General features: G+C 37.2%; 1 protein-coding gene across 1 annotated transcript in view; it reads left to right on the top strand.

Annotated features, from left to right (window-relative positions):
- The window catches only part of ndst1b (N-deacetylase/N-sulfotransferase (heparan glucosaminyl) 1b), a 162,226-nt gene extending 146,107 nt beyond the window's left edge, over positions 1 to 16,119 (top strand). The window contains exons 11-17 of the mRNA XM_049466033.1: positions 2,400 to 2,496; positions 4,305 to 4,428; positions 5,793 to 5,967; positions 7,728 to 7,898; positions 8,135 to 8,244; positions 8,899 to 9,001; positions 11,953 to 16,119. Of these exons, the coding sequence (XP_049321990.1) occupies positions 2,400 to 2,496; positions 4,305 to 4,428; positions 5,793 to 5,967; positions 7,728 to 7,898; positions 8,135 to 8,244; positions 8,899 to 9,001; positions 11,953 to 12,072 (900 nt within the window). The 3' untranslated portion in view covers positions 12,073 to 16,119. The remainder of the gene's footprint in view (positions 1 to 2,399; positions 2,497 to 4,304; positions 4,429 to 5,792; positions 5,968 to 7,727; positions 7,899 to 8,134; positions 8,245 to 8,898; positions 9,002 to 11,952) is intronic.
- The last annotated feature ends 907 nt before the right edge of the window (positions 16,120 to 17,026 follow it).

Raw genomic sequence — 17,026 nt, 5'->3', positions numbered from 1 at the left:
CCTCCACTAACATTTCTATTCAGCTTCAAATCAGCCAGTTTGTGCCTCTGTTTCTAAAACAAAACCTAGAGGAAACACTGCCAACACATTCAAAGATGTTGAGGTCTGGAATCTGGGGTGGTCAGTGCATTGTTTTAAAGAACCTCAGCAGCTTCAGCAGTTTAATCTGCAAATGTTCATCTTTATTTTTCTTCTCAATCCAATTTATAAATCACAACAACACAGGCTGAAAGTAGTTGTACATAGATAATTATATAGCATAAAGACAAACACTAAAACAATAAGACAAAGTAAAAGTAACAAATCTCAAAAACTAACCAAACCCGTGCAAAATCTCATTTTAGGTTTCAAAGCCAAGAAATCAAAATTTGTTTTTAGACTAGTTTTAAAAGTCTTTAATGTACAAGATCTTGCATTGTTGTTATTGGTCTAATGGGTCCAGTTTTGAAAACCCCTGTATTTAATTCACTGCATTACTCTTTCCTTATACAATCTTATATGATCTAAAATATCTCTCTTGAAACATTAATTACATGTACACATTAACTGTTTGTTAATAATTGTGATAAATTATATTGTAATTTTGAGCTTAAGCTATGGATAAAATTAAAATATAGCATAATAATGCACTTTTATCCCTTTAATAGACTTAATATACTCGAATTATTACGATTATTCAGAAATTGGAACTGTAAAGGAACATTTTTAATTTTCATTCACATTAATAGGCTTTCTTTGTTTACAAAACAATGAGCAATATCAAGGTCAGCAGAAAAGACTGAAGTCATGTTTATATATTGTATCATTTGATGATAATGTAATTATCATGTCAGCCCTGTTAATGGTGCTTTTCAGTCTTTAATAGGAACAGAGCAGTGGTTTGTTTATATGGGGGGTCAGTGTACTGAAGGGGCACTCAGCTGTTAGTCCAGCAGTGCTATCCATACCGGTTAATCTCCTCATTACAGCACACAGATGTTGAGCGTGAACGAGGCCTGTGCACTGGCCTGCTGCTGATCTTCCCATGCAGCATTAGCAGTAGATTACATTACTCCCCATTAATCTGCACACCTCCGTCCAGATGTGCCCACTTTAACTGTGAGGAGAGAGGGGTCAAGCCTGCAGATCATTAGAGATTACAGCTCCTGTCTGTCTGTGATGAATGAGATCCTTGAAACGGCGGCCTCTTGGCTCCTAACTCCCAAGGCCGTGTGAAGCTGTTGTCACTGGCTGGCTTTTATTTATGTAGGGTTTATTTTTCCCTTTTTTATGTAATTGTCAGTCTAGTAAGGCTGTATTCTCTGGGGTGTTGCTGTGATCTGTTAAGGACAGGTGTTTATATTCACACAGCGTCAACGGTAATATGTTTACGCATTGCATATGATTAATCAAAAATTTTAATGTGTGATTTTATTTTATGCATTTTTTTTTTGGCACCAAAGTTTGGCAGTTTGGCACCAAATTTCTCACATAACTCACTGTAACTGCAAACACAGCTTGCAAACATCTCCTTTGTTGAGAAGATTACATTTTATTTTTGCTGAAGTATGGATTAAAATTCATAACTAACTCTCACTCTCTTGCCCCTCCCTCCTTTTCTCATTCTACATAAAAAAATCATATTAAAAAAAAATCATCAAATCTACCCTGATATTATAGATATTATAATAAATGAAAGTCTGTTTGCCAGAAAAAAAACACACTATACAAGTAATTTGCAGTTCAGTTTGGTTTGATGGCTTGTGATCATCCATCTTCCTCTTGATTATATTCCAGAGGTTTTCAATTTGGTAAAATCAAAGTGTCTTAAATTACAGAAGATTTGTGATTTAATACAATTCATTTTTAAGGAACTGACATCACTAAAATAAATATAATTCCATTCTATAATTCTGTGTCAGTCCTAAAAAGAAAGTGTGATAAATTGCAAAATAATAATAGAATATTGCTGTGATTTAATCAATTGACACCACTAGTTTATATACACACATTTAATAGCATGTTGTTCAGCATGTCTGAAGTTGTGAAATGTACACTGTTTAGTTCATTTTGAGTTTCCCACCCGTGAAGGAACGCTCGTGAGCAGCCTAAAGGCAGAGAAAAAGGGGCGTCTGTTAAACTGTTAACAGCAATAACTCTGTAGGCCAGCTCTGTGGTTTATTGAACTTTAATGATAGGTTCTCCGCCACCAGATATGCGCTCTGAACCGTTTAAACGGCTGCCTCTCTCGATTGTAAACATGCCTGTGTGAGTGTGGGTAATGCTCTGTACTGGATCATGCCTGAGTGTAGTGGTGTTGTTTTTTTGGAGAAGAGATTTTGTCTCCAGGCCGTCGTCTTCGTGGTGCCTGAGCTGCCAAATAAACCCTCTGCCTTCCTGTCTCTTCCGTCTCCCAACAGGACCCCTGTGAGGACAAAAGACACAAAGACATTTGGTCAAAAGAGAAGACCTGCGACCGCTTCCCCAAGCTGCTCATCATAGGCCCACAGAAGACTGGTGAGTCCGAGTCTCCGTGCAGTTCACAGTTCAGCATACACTAGCGCCCTCTAGTGGCTCTGATCACCACCTTCAGACTCTCACCAGCACCACCAGAACAATGCTCCAACTGTCTCAATCCCTCGTAGCCAAGACCAGCACAGTATTCCAGCAGATTCCACCAGCTCTGCACCTGCGAATCAGTCGATAAGGGCTCTGATTGGTCCAGAGCAGCTGTGAGCTTTTGTGCTCTGCTGTGTGATTGGAGGGCTGCACACGTGGCAGTGACTTGGCTGTTCACGGCAGTTTTATTTCATTTACTGGATCAGTGCAGAAGCAGGCTGGCAGGCGGGCAGTTAGTCTAAAGGCCTTTTTTTACTGCAACTTTCACTGCTCCCCAGTAAATGGGAATTCCAGGTTTACTGCGTCGACTAATTAAACTTCTAAAAGATGTCTTGAGGGAGCAATAGCCCACTTTCCGAGTGAGTAGTAAAATGGCTGTGTTAATCTTTTCAATAAAAGCCGGATTAGGGGGATGGGCCTGAATATTTTTTTTTTCTCTCTGCTTCTTTTTTTGTAATTTTGTAATTAGCTCAGCTCTTGAGCGAGGCTATTAGTGCAGTCATAACTGATGCTTTCTGTATATCTGTTTTTTTTTTTTTTTTTTTTTTTTTTTTTTTTTTTTCTTCAAACAAACTTTTTTTTATTGTCTATGCTATTACTGCAGTCATAAATACCCTTTCTGTATAGATCTGATGTCTTATTTATTTATTTACATTATTTATTTATTTTATTTTACATGACTGCTGAAGATTTAAGATTGGCTTTATTTATTTATTTATATATTTGTTTATTTATTTTTTACATGACTGCTCAGGATTTAAGATAAGCTTTATTTATTTATTTATATATTTATTTTATTTTTGCATGACTGCTTGGGGTTTAAGATTGGCTTTCTTTATTTTTTATTTTTTTATTTTTTTTTATTTTTTTTTAATTGACTGCTCAGGATTTAAGATGGGCTTTATTTATTTATTGTTTAAATAAACAAACACTTTTTAATTATCTATATATTATAAGAGACTATTAGCACAGCTATATCTAAAATATTCTTTTAGTTCAACTGATTGTTCTATTTTATTTATTTATTTATTTATTTATTTATTTTAAACGAGGGCTTGGGATTCAGGGTGGGCTGGAATTTGCTTTTTATTTGTTTGTTTTTTTTTTATTATCATTATTTAGTTGAATGCTTTATAATTACCTGTGCTCTAGGGCTAGGCTACTAGCATTCATAACCAAAAATTCCATTTTGTATTTCTGATCTGTTTGTTTGTATTTATTTATTTATTTAACAATTTATATTATTTATCAATAACAGTTAAGCTCAGGATTCACTTGGGCCTTCTTTATATTTTATATATTTGTTTATTTTTGTAATTAAATTATTTAAATACTTACATTATCACGGCTAGGCTATTACTGTAATCATGCCTAGAATACTCTTTCTGTATATCTGATCTGCATTTTACATTTTTATTTATTATATATTTTTTTTTTAAAACAAACATGACAGCTCAGTATTTGAATGGGCCTAAATTAATTTGTTAATTTGTTGATTTATTTATGTAATTTATGAATCTATTTATTTATTTAGGGCTTTTTTTGTCTTCTGCAGGCACTACTACATGCACAAAAATATCTTGAACATGTTGTAGCTCATCGTTGCTTAACACCTGCACACATCACACATTAGTATTTTGTACTGTGTGCCGGTTCTATGCTTTTGAAACTGAACCATGAACTCTGTTTATCTGACTTTGTTCCAGGAACGACTGCACTCTATCTCTTCCTGGGCATGCATCCTGACCTGACCAGTAATTACCCCAGCAAGGAGACCTTTGAGGAGATCCAGTTCTTCAACGGTCGTAATTACCACAAGGGCATTGACTGGTGTGTTGTAGAATCTCTCTCACACTCTTATGCTTGCGCTCTCTCTCTCTCTCTCTCTCTCTCTCTCTCCCCCCATTTTCTTTCTCTCTCTCTCTCTGATTACCACAGAATCCCTCCCTCATTTTCAGCATTCTTACCCATGCTCTTGAAGGCAGCACGCCCGAGTTGCGTTCAATGGCGCCTGTAAACCACTGTGGATTACTTAGATAGTGAAATGAAACTCTGGCACGCTTTGGAGTCCGGCACATTAAACACAGCGAAGGCTAATGTTCCCTTGAAAAGATGCAATACGCACCGTCTCAAAAAAAAAAAAAAGAAAAAACACTGCTTCTTGCCACAGCTCCTGTGTTGACAGATAAAAGCTGCAGCTAACAAAAAGCAGGTGTGTAAGATCACAGTCGAGCGCAGTCTTTCTCCTTATCAGACTGTCAGAGTGGGATAATGGCAGTGGTAACATGAGCGTTATGTGTAGCATAAATGGAAATGTTTGTTATATAAGGCGTAGTGTTGTTTACGGTGTTAAACCAAAAAAAAAAAAATCCCCCGTTTGGTGAGACACGAAGCGCTAAAACGCTGTGGCAGGCCCTTCACAGGTGCTCGGGCACCCACCCAGACAAGCTGCCATTCTGCTTAATGACCTCTAGCCATCATGAGGCTATGTAAGAGCTGCTCAACACTCTTAACACACTTCCTGTAGAGTGTGAAACTACTTTTCTGTTGGGGTGAAAGGGAAAAACAACAACAACTCCTGTGCAGTGTTATTGGCAGGATATCCCTTTCAGGTGGGAAAAAAAATACTAATTTTAGGTACCAGTTCAGATAAGTATCCTGTTCTGTTTCATACAGGGTGTCTGTAAAACGTTAAAAATGAAAGTTAATTCATCTTAAATTGTCTTAAATCTATCTCTCAAAAAAAAAGTCAGTCAGTAAATACAGTTTTGGTTTTATTTGCATGTGTTTGCACAGGTTGCATTTTGCATTTATTATGAGTGTATGATTTATAAAAAAATCAGATGTAAGATAACATTGTTGGGTAGCCTTATATTGATATGAAACACAATTAATAAAGATGCTAAATTAATTTAATCTCTTTCTAAGGAGTAGTTTGCTGTGTGATTCACTATGGACATCTACCTTGGTTTACCTCGCTCTACCTCCAGTGTTGTTACGTCACGTTAGCACAGTCTGCAGTGTGAATAACTCCCTCTGTTGCTTGTTGTTGTATCGTGATAACAATAATAACTGACAACCCTATGCCAACCTATTCCAAATGCAAGTTAGTTTATTGATTTTCATGGCAAACTGAAATAAATGTAACCATGTACTAAATACAATGTAATATTAATGTATTTTCTTTCTGTCAGGTATATGGAATATTTCCCCCTGCCCTCCAACACTAGCTCCGATTTCTACTTTGAGAAAAGTGCGAACTACTTTGACTCAGAGGTGGCGGCCCGGCGAGCAGCAGCTCTTCTTCCCAAAGCCAAGATCATCACCATCCTCATCAACCCAGCCGACAGGGCCTACTCCTGGTACCAGGTCAGTCTCTAGAGAGAATTAAAAAACAAGCATCTGTTGCACAAGAAATTTTGTTCTGAGGGGCAGGTAGTAAAAAAAAAACACGTAGTAAAAATTATATATTTATAAAACAAAATTGACAGCCATCGCCAAGCTTTTGGCGGAATTATGGTGGAATATTTGAACTCATGGTATAATGTTCGATAAAATAATAGGGTTTGCTCATTTTCTGTCATCCACTCAAATTTCAAGCACAATTTAAGTTAGGGTTATGACTTTGGGAAGGTCAGTCCATAAGCTTTGTTTGCTTAATCCAGTCCACAGACACATTTGACATATGTTCAATTTTCATACAAGAATCTGATAGTTTAAAGTCATGCTAAAGAAAAAGTGTTGATTTTTAGAGCTCAGTTTTTTTTTCCCCTTTGTTAAAGTCCGTGGTGATGTAAATCATCCTTGACTGTAGACAGTGACATTGGTGTTCCAGAAACTTGTAGTCCATTGCAGGCATGTGCCTGGCTGGTTGATCGGTGAACTGATTTCCTCTAAGCCTAGAGTAAAGTTTTGGCATTGGCACGGTGTCTACACTTACCAATATCTTGTACTGACATGCAGTAGATTGAGTTGATGATCCTGGAATCTGTGGTTGTTTAGAAATTGTTCCAAGAAACATTCCTGATTGAAACTTTACAAGCATGCTGCGCAGATCTGCTCTGAACTCTTTAGATTTTCCAGATTGTGATGTACCATATAGGTCAGTCCAATGAATGCTTTCAAACTGCACTCATTTATATGTGAGCACAGAGAAATTACAAGCTGTAGTCAATTATGAACACTCAAGGAATTTCTATAATGATGAGAATATGCTGTGTTAAAAGACATAGAATTCATAGAATGAATTATTGATGTGCGTGAATGAATAATATGGAGACATTTGTGTATTTTTTAATGTAAAAATGTGGTGAGCACCATGTATTAAGTGCTAAAAGTTTTTTAGTGTGGATTGTTTAGCTAGAGGTAGCTAAAGATAGCTATAAGCTCAGAGCTAACAATAGCCAACTAGCTAGTTAGCTAGCTGACTCTTATAAGAAGCTCACAAGGCATGAGTATCATTCAAGGTATCATTTTGTAGAAACACACACACACACACACACACTGCGTCTACTTTCGCCCAAGCCTACCATATATTGTATAGAGAGCAATCCAAGTCTTCTAAGCTAAGCTAAGCTAACCTAGCTAGCATTAGGTTAGCTTGCTATATCTTTGCAAAAGCAGCCTACATTCACAAATCACAAATGTCTAGCTAAATAAATATGGGTTTAATAACTGTATAAACAGAGAACTATATCTTATCTTTAATTCACTTTAATTCTTTATGTGCCATCTGCCGTAACTACAAAAATTCATATCCCCCACCTTCCATGAAGAAAGGATGGAGGACTGCACAGCACAATGTAGCAGTCTGTGTACGGTTATGTACAGACCAGTGAATATACTATCTGGTGCTCACCACTAAAACAAAAATACATTTAAAATACAGACTCTGTAGAATAATTTATACCCTGTGTTACATTTCAGAAAATCACAGAAAAAATCTAACTTGAGTACAAAGTTATTTCCCCCCCATTAAAAATGTTAGTCACGTATTATGCCACAATAGAAAGAGAAAGAAAAGCTTAAAGAAATCCTAAATATTGCTGTGATGTTTAAATCAGTGTATGATGTGTGTATGTACTGTACAGCTGACTAACTGTGTTACTGCTATGTCTGCTGTGTTTCAGCACCAGAGAGCTCACGACGACCCTGTAGCTCAGAAGTACACCTTTCATGACGTCATAACCGCTGGCCGTGAGGCCCCCATCAAGCTAAAGGTGCTTCAGAGTCGATGTCTGGTGCCTGGCCTGTACGCCACACACCTTCAACGATGGCTCAACCACTACCATCCCAGCCAGGTGAGCATGTGAACTGATAACTGTGTAGTGAAAAAATATACAAATTGCAAAATCCTCCAAAAAAAAAAAATCCTTGTTCAGTTATCTAATTTGTCTCTTTTAACTTATTAAGGTAAATACCAAACATGTTTTTTTGCCATCTTCAGAAGAATATTTTTTAGCTACTGAATAGTAAGGGCATCCCTAGTTAATATGCAAAGCCTTGTGTCCCTCGCATTCCTCCATCTTCACCCCAGATCCTGGTTCTCGATGGTCAGCTGCTGAGGACAGAGCCCGCGGCAGTCATGGATAAGATCCAGAAGTTTCTTGGCCTCACGAACGTGCTCAACTACCACAAGATCCTCGCGTGAGTCTCTCAACTCGTCTGTCTGACAGCTTCTCCCCAAACACACTCATCAAGTTTCCTTCTCTTTCCCGTTCCTCTTTGATGATTCACAATTAAAACTGACTTTAGGGCAGTAATTACTGTGTTATTTATTATTGAGCACCTGAGGTGGTAGGTGTTCAGTTTTTCGAATAGCTTTGATGTGTGTTTGTGTAGTCTGGTCCTGATGGATTTTTTTTTTTTAGTTTGACAGGATCATTAGAACACTTTGTAATTCTTTCATTTCTTTCACTAAATTCAGTTTTTTTACTTCATGTATTCTTGGTTTTGCTTTCTGCTATTTCTCTTTTCCCTCACTTTCTCTTTCTGCTCTCTCTCTCTCTCTCTCTCTCTCTCTCTCTCTTTCTCTATGCTCTGTCGCTCTCGTTCTTCCATGCCTGGGTACATAATCACTACACCCGGCTCATAAGCAGCAACATCTGTTGGCCACATTTCCCAGTGGACAATGGGCACGGGTTTTTGTCCCGTTCCTGTTTCCCCAAACAGACCTAGCTGTGCGCCATCTGTCTGCCATACTCTGCTTTTATTAGGCTGATGTGGAAGCTTCTTCATCTAATTTCATCTGACCTGCCTCCATTTTGTTGCTCCTTCCCCCTCTTCTCCCCTTTACTGCAGGTTTGATCCCAAGAAGGGCTTCTGGTGCCAGCTGCTGGATGGTGGGAAGACTAAATGTTTGGGGAAAAGCAAAGGGAGGAGGTATCCTGACATGGACGTGGATGTGAGTGTTATGCAATCTCGTTGAGTAATTCAGGATTATTTTAATGAAATCTAATTAGATCAGATTTATTTTTATTTACCTTTTTTGGTACTAATATTGTTGCTAAGCAGCTTTACAAAAATTGATAATAAATCAAAAGATGAAAAATGTCATAAAACATAAAACCACCGGTGAACAAAAATCCCTTAAAGGTGGACCCATCCATTAATAGTGTCTCAACTAATTATTAATTTACACTTTAGTAATGTTTAGTCATTTTAAAACTAATTTTACGCTTAAAAATGTTGTAAATAAAAATGAATTGAAACATATGTTAAAAAAATATTAATAGTTCCATTTTTTAACTAATGTCAACTACCGCATACCGTATTAGGCACACCGGATAATACGGTGCACATCCATAAATGTCTATATTCTGGTCTATTTTCATACATAAGGCACACTGGATTATAACGCGTGTTTTGTGCGACTATAGTAACTAGTAATAGGAACAGGGGTGTCGCCACGTTTTCCTTCCAAATTTAAGCTAAGTTAAGTAAAGAAAACTGTTTCTTTAAAAAAAAAAACATTTCAGATGAATCAGAAAAGTCAAACGAGCACTGTATGTAAATCTCCACAGATTTTTCTCCTGAAAACTGTTTATTTGGGTAACTAAAGCACCCAAATACAGATTTCCAATAAAGCTGGAGCATTAGCCTTAGCATTAGCGGCTAATGCCACCTGACAGCAGAGCTACACTGCTCCAGTGTTCCGGTAAGCCAGGGTGATATTAGCTAGCGGTTTGTCCCACGTAGCTTGTTTTAAACAAGCAGACTACAGCCAGACTACAGTCTGACATACTCACCTCTAAACTTAAAAAAGCTGGCGCTTAGCGCAGTTAGCGGCTAATGAAAACACTGCTTCAGCAATGCTATCCAGGGTTAGCGGCAGGCTACAGGCTGATAATACTCACCCCTGGATGGCTAAAGGGCTAGAGCTTGGCGTGGTTAGCATCTAATGCTAATACTACTGGAGAACTAAACTGAAACTCTTTTATAAGAATCTTTACTGTTCCTTATAACCTGACTGGTAAAATTCATGCATAAAGTGCATTGGATTATAAGGCACACTGTCCATTTTTGGGAAAATTAAAGGTTTTTAATTGCACCTTATAGTCCAAAAATTACAGTAATAATTAGTTGAGACATTTGTAAGTACTGTTAATTAATGTACCTTTATTGGAAAGTGGTACCAATAAAAGAAAAAAAAGTGGTAAAATTTCATTATTCATCTAAACCTCAATGTAATCAGGTGGGCACTAGTCCTGGGTAAGTATCAGTATCTGGAGAGTGAGTAGTTAGTCAAGCTTCTGTGCAAGGCTTGACAGGTGATGTTTGCAGGACTGGCTATTTATCAGCCTAATTAAAAGATAAGAGGCAGAAGGTAACATTAGTATTAATTCACTCTACTGTCCACAAGCTCTGAGTGATTGATTGTGTAGAAGCAGTAGGAATTGTCCTTTCTTTATTGTCATTTCTTTGAGGAAAATCCTAGGTTTTCCAGTCTGTTTCATCAGATCTGACCTCAGATTCAGTTTTTGAGTTTTGGTACACTGTGGTCAGGATAGTTTTAAGAGTGCTGACAGGGCTGCGTCTACCACCTCCCCTGAACAAAGCTTTAGCAACTGCCAGGTGGGACTACTGTCCTCCATGTCCTTTACAGAGTCTGACACAGAGCAGCACTGTAGTGTGCTGAGGTCCTTGACATTACCTTAAGGCCCCTTGGCAGGCACATCAAAGTTAATGAGGGGTGGAAGGACAGCCTGATGTGTCCTGGCTGTGGAGCAGCGCTGTGAGTGGCAGCGCTCCTCCGAGCCAAAGCTGTAGACTGTCTGGCTCGGTCCAGAAACACATGCAAACACACACACTTCACACACACTTCACACACACACACACACTCACACACCACTGGCTACTGGCAGCTGGCTTCTCCTGGCAGTGGCTTAATACTTTCTTTTGAAATGAAGCCATCAAGAACATGTGCTGCAATGATCTGAAAAAATGATGGTCTGTCCTTTGATCATTTCGGAACGCATGATAACATCAGTTCATCAAACGTGCTTATCCAAATAAGCCTTCAGAGAGAGCATCCTTTGCATTTGGATGATGATGATGATGATGATAATGACCTACATTTAATGAGCCAACATACAACAGGAGTCCCTAAAAAGTCTTAAAATGTCTTAAAATAAAATCTTAATAATTAAGGTCTTAAATTGTCTTAAATTTACTGTTACTTTGCTGTAGGTATTACATTTTTAGATGGTGCATTTAATGCCAGTTGGTTAGTGTAGTGCTAGCTAACATTAGCGGCGAGCTAGCTACCATTATCGCGGAGAGAACTTTGGTTAGCAGAGAGCTAGCTAACGTTACTGGGAAGCGAACTAAGGTTAGCGAAGTTAACATCAGTGGCGAGCTAGCTAGTGTTAATAGGGAGACAATTAAGGTTAGTGTAGAGCTAGCTAACATAAGCAGAGAGCTAGCTAACGGTAATCGGGAGAGAACGAACATTAGCAGAGAGCTAGCTAACATACTAACGTAAGCAGCGAGTTAGCTACATTACTGGGGAGAAAACTAGGGTTAGTGGAGAGCTAGCAAATATTGCGGTGATCAAGCTAACATGCTAACATGTTCTGTATCACGATGGAACAAATTTGAAAAAGAAAATTTCAATACAATAAATAATTTTCTACATAAGAAGTTATGACTACATTTGTGAGCCTTAAATTATATTTATTAAGGTCTTAAAAAGGTCTTACAAAGCATTACATTTGACTTTTAAACTGGAGCAAGTACCCTGTGTAAATGTTGATGCTGTTTAATACATCTGGATCCTTACTCACTTTACATTTAAAAAAAATTGTCAGCCTAAATCTTCATCTTCCTAAACCTGTTTCTCTCTCCCTATATCAGTCACGCAGCTTCCTGAGAGAACACTACCGCGAGCACAACATCGAGCTGTCCAAGCTGCTGTATAAGATGGGTCAGCCGCTGCCCAGCTGGCTGCGAGAGGAGCTGCTCCACAGCAGGTAGCCTGAGAAGGGCGCAGGGTGCAACATAGAAACGGACAGACTCGCACACGTCCCTGCGCTCCAGAGGGCACTCTACCTCTCCAACCCTGCCCCTTTCCCTACACGGAATCTCAGCTACTGTACCTGGATAAGCCTAACCCGGGGCAGCCCACGAAGGCTCTCTCCCGCACTGGGCTGGAGGGGGGTGTGGGCTCCAGGAGGAGAGGAAAAGAAACGGAGACGAAAATGCTGGGGCGGAGTGCCCCAAGGGTGACACTCGGGTCCCCTTTTGTTCTTGCATTTCTTGCGTTTCGTTCTTTGGGAGAGCAAGCAAGCAAGCAAGAGTGCCCAGGAATGTTTTGTCGGTACACGCACACACTGAGTGGGAGCTTCAAAAGAAAAAAACTTTCATTTAACAATTTTTCCTTTTTTGTTTTTTGTTTTCTTTCTTATTTTATTTTATTTTTGTTTTAATTCTCTTCCTGATTGTACGTGTGTGCGCACATGTAAGAGTTCAGCTCTACGTCGTCATCGTCATCGTCGTGAGTCACAGACACCTTCACACATGCACATACGATTATAGAGAAGACATAGAAAAGGCAAAAGGACAGGCGAGAGATTTTATAACTAGAATTTTAGAATTGTGCCAGTCTGGACCGCACAGAGACCAATAAACAAGGACGAACAAGTGCCAGGGGTGGAACCTTCAGCTCAGACTGCATTATTATTTTTTTATTTTGTTTAATTGTTATGGGTCAACTGTTTAAACATTCTTTCATTTTCATTTCATGTTGTGTTGCAGAACTATTCAACTGTCATTTCTGTAGGTTAATTGTTTTTATTATTATTTTTATTTCCTTTCAGTGTGAGCCCATGCATTACATCTACCCACTAGGATGAAATGTGACATGGAGATGAATTTAGTTTGGAGATATTTATGGCGTTAAGTTGCAAACCGTGGTACTTTTTAATAATAAACAAAATAAGCTACATCCAGAATAAATGTGAGTGTAAATATGGACATGTAGAGTACCTGGATATCCTGATCCGTGCAGTAATTGCCTTAATGCAACGCTATTCATTTGAATTAATTTGTCAATGATATCCATTACCGGAGGTATTTTCAGTGTGCTTAGAGGGGGTGGTGATCTCTTCGCTAGTCCAAAGACGATCATCAACATCTTTAGCATTTCATTGCAGGTCCCAGTGAAGCCAGTAAAGGTTCCCAATGGAGCCAGTGTTTTACAGTACAGAGTATTACTGCTCCCCCTTTCATTATTTCATTATAATAAGTTAATGTTTTTCCACCTTTTCAAGAATGTTTGTATACTACTTGACCCTTTCTTTATTATTATTATTATTATTATTATTAATGCCACAAATGATTGTCCCAGCATATCATATGTCACGTCACATGTCTGTGAACAGCTCGGGTTGGTCATTGGGATGTGTCAAAGAATGTATTGCTTCCTTTGGGAGAGACACTGGCATTGTGAGGGTTGTCTCATTGAAATGTGTTTTTTATTTTATTTTATTTACCAGTTATGGACTGCTAATACAGCATGTAAGTTACACCCATGAATGTAAGCATGGACATTTTTATTACAGATATGAAAGATATGCCTTTTTAGGGGCAATCAAAGTAGGCAGTGGAAACATGCATACAATACAAGCTCCTGTTCCTCACATTGAAGTTGGATAGATTTTTTTTTACTTTTTTTATTTTTTATTTTTTTTGCTGCTGTATTTACAGTAATGAAAAACTTCAGTCATTTTTTTATTTGTTCATTTTTTATGGTTCCTCTTTCATTTGGGTCTTTTTCCACTTCTTTTTCTGTTAGTGTTTTAGATTTGTTTTTATATGGACACTTTTTTTTTTTTTAGACTTTGACTGTCATGCTTAGCTCAGCCACTGTTGAACTTTTAGTGTCTTTGATGTAACCTACACTATATGGACAAAAGTATTGGGACACCTACACGTGCGTTTGTGTCATCCCATTTTAAATCACTAAGCATTATTTTGCAGTCAGTCCCCTTTGCAGCTCTAACAACAGCAGGTGTTTCAGACTTTTATGCACTGTGTGCATTGGAGCACTCTGAGACCCCACTCTGTAATTTTATGGTCTGCCACCTTGTATATAGCTACAATATATCATTTTAGTATTGTTATTTCAGTGTACAAATGCACAATAGTCACATTACTGGGCATGCAGTGTAACGTTAGGTAAGTTAGGCCAAACATATCATAACACAACTTGATTGATACAAAAAAAAATCTACTTAACATTTGCCAGAGACACATTATATTTCACTCACTCACAAATAATTTATTGTACTACAGTATTTGATACACACATGCCATTATTAATATCAGGCTGGATTACTAAGTTATAGAGAAATGTATTGACAATTTCAGTATTTTTAGTATCGCTATATACAGCTCTGGAAGAAAATTAAGAGGCCTGAATCAGTTTCTCTGATTTTGCTATTTATAGGTATATGTTTGAGTAAAATAAACATTGTTGTTTTATTCTATAAACTACAGACAACATTTTCTTCCAAAAGAATTTTGTAATTTAGAGCATTTATTTGCAGAAATTGAGAAATGGCTGAAATAACAAAAAATATGCAGTGCTTTCAGTGAGTTCAGAAATCAATATTTGGTGGAATAACCCTGGTTTTTAATCACAGTTTTTAATGCATCTTAGCATTTTTTACTCCACCAGTCTTACACACTGCTTTTGGATATATTTATGCCACTCCTGGTGCAAAAATTCAAGCAGTTCAGCTTGGTTTGATGTCTTGTGATCATCCATCTTTCCTCTTGATTATATTCCAGAGGTTTTCTATTTGGTAAAATCAAAGAAATCCATCAATTTTAAGTGGTTTATTTTTTTTCAAGAGCTGTATAGCAGAACAAGATAATTGATACCATTGTGTACTGCATTGTACTGTATCGATTTTCAAAGATATCAGTATCTGTTTGACTTTACACCCCACTGTTCTGATTGCATTAAAAAAGTAAACTTTTTTTATATCTTTAGTCACCAAAAAGTATTACAGTAATTTAGAAAGCCTTTTAAAACCACCCACTCCTTTACAGATGCTTATAAACTGCTTAATTTTTATTTTAAAATGTGCTTATTATTTAATAATAATGTTAAATGTTTAAAGGGTATGTCCCAATACTTTTGTCCATGTAGTGTATTTTAGAGCAGTGTGCATCTCAGTGCCCTTCTAACCTGTATTGGAATATACTGTCCTGTAACCTTCATATCATAGATGATCACATTTCTGTATTTCTATACAATTGTTACACTGACATGCCAAAAGTCATGGGATGGCATTATGCAAACTGATCATGAAGTGTTATTTCAGGATATGGATTGGGACCGTCCACACCTGCAGAGGTTTTGTGAGTGTTTAGCATTCCTCGATCCACATGGTCACATGGGTACTGAGATACGTCATCAAAGGCATTACCTCCCAAAGTGGACAGTGCAGTGGGTGATAATGACTAGAAGTGTTCATGTGAACAGATAAACATCTGGCAGAACTTGCACACACATTCAGTGCAGGAGGCCCACATGCATATCTTGCAGATCAGTTCAGCATTCTTTACCTTGTGTAGTGAGCAAAAGTCATGGGACACGATACTATTTGATCTTCTGATTTAAATCAGTACAATGTGAAGGTGAAGGGGCACTGATCCTAGCAGACTCAAGCTCTGTGCTTGATATAGAAATGTCAATGATGTGCTGATTTCACCGCATGGCATTATTTTCCATTTCAAATCCTCATTTTTGAATTTAGACACAACAGTATTTCTCATTGGTCTTTCTTTCCTGTATTGCAGTCTGTACCTGTACAATCTAGCTCTTTCTTTATCTCACAGTGCGATGCTTCACAAGCAAAGTGTTGTTGTTGTTTTTTTTTTTATTCCCTTTTCTTTCATTCTTTGACCAATAACTCTGGGAGATGGTTTCTTACCTTCTGTTTATCTGTGGAGCTCAAAAGCTGACACATATTTAAGTATTTGAATCAGATTGATTTTTTATATATATATATATATATATGGATGAATTTCACCTTTTGATACATTTACTAATCAGATCCACAATTTTTTACATATTTAAAACCATTTAGATTCAATTCAAATCTGTTTGATTCAAAACATTTGGCCAGACTTAATTTAAAATGTAAAGTCAGGTAGATTAAATTCAGATTTAAAAATTCAGATCCATAGTGTGTCAGATAAAAAATTTTTTTTTGATTTATACATTCAGATTTAATTCAATCTATTTAATTTAGAATGCAGAAATTCAGACATAAGTCATAAGACATAAGACAAATTTGAATATATGGATCTGAATTTTTATTTTTTTTTTAATCTGATAACTTTTAAATCTTACTGCATATAAGTTCAAAATACAAAAAAGCATTGTTAAAATAAATATTTAAATACTTTATTAAATATTTCAGCTTTATCAAAAGTCAAGTAATTTTCATTCAGATTTAAAACAAATTTAGATCCACAAATAATTTTACATTAAAAAATATATATTCATAAATTCAAATCTGTTTCATTCAGAATAGAAATTCCAAACAGAGATGAAACGTCCAGTATATAGATTTGAATTTTAAATTTAGAAATCTGATTCTGAAACTTACATTTTTGATCAGCAGCAATTTTACGTCCACTTTAGAGATTCATATTAACAGGCAGAAGATTTGCAGATTTACAGAAGGATTTGTTCTCTTTTAAGTAGAGTCCAGTTGGCCCTGGTGGAAGCGCATGTCTGTGGTACTGACCCATGCACCTTATATGCACTGTCTGCTTCTCATTCTACACCAGGGTTCTTTGGTTCTGGTCCTGTAGAGCTGGGCTTAATCACGGTATGATGGTGGACCTGCTCAGCCACGCCTACATTATTAGGATTAAGGTTTGAGCTGCAAAATCACCAAACCAAGACAAA

Source organism: Astyanax mexicanus, chromosome 17 (assembly GCF_023375975.1).
Source record: "Astyanax mexicanus isolate ESR-SI-001 chromosome 17, AstMex3_surface, whole genome shotgun sequence".
NCBI lineage: Eukaryota > Metazoa > Chordata > Actinopteri > Characiformes > Acestrorhamphidae > Astyanax > Astyanax mexicanus.
Note: the sequence above shows the minus strand (reverse complement) of the source record. Positions and strands in the feature narration are given on the sequence as shown.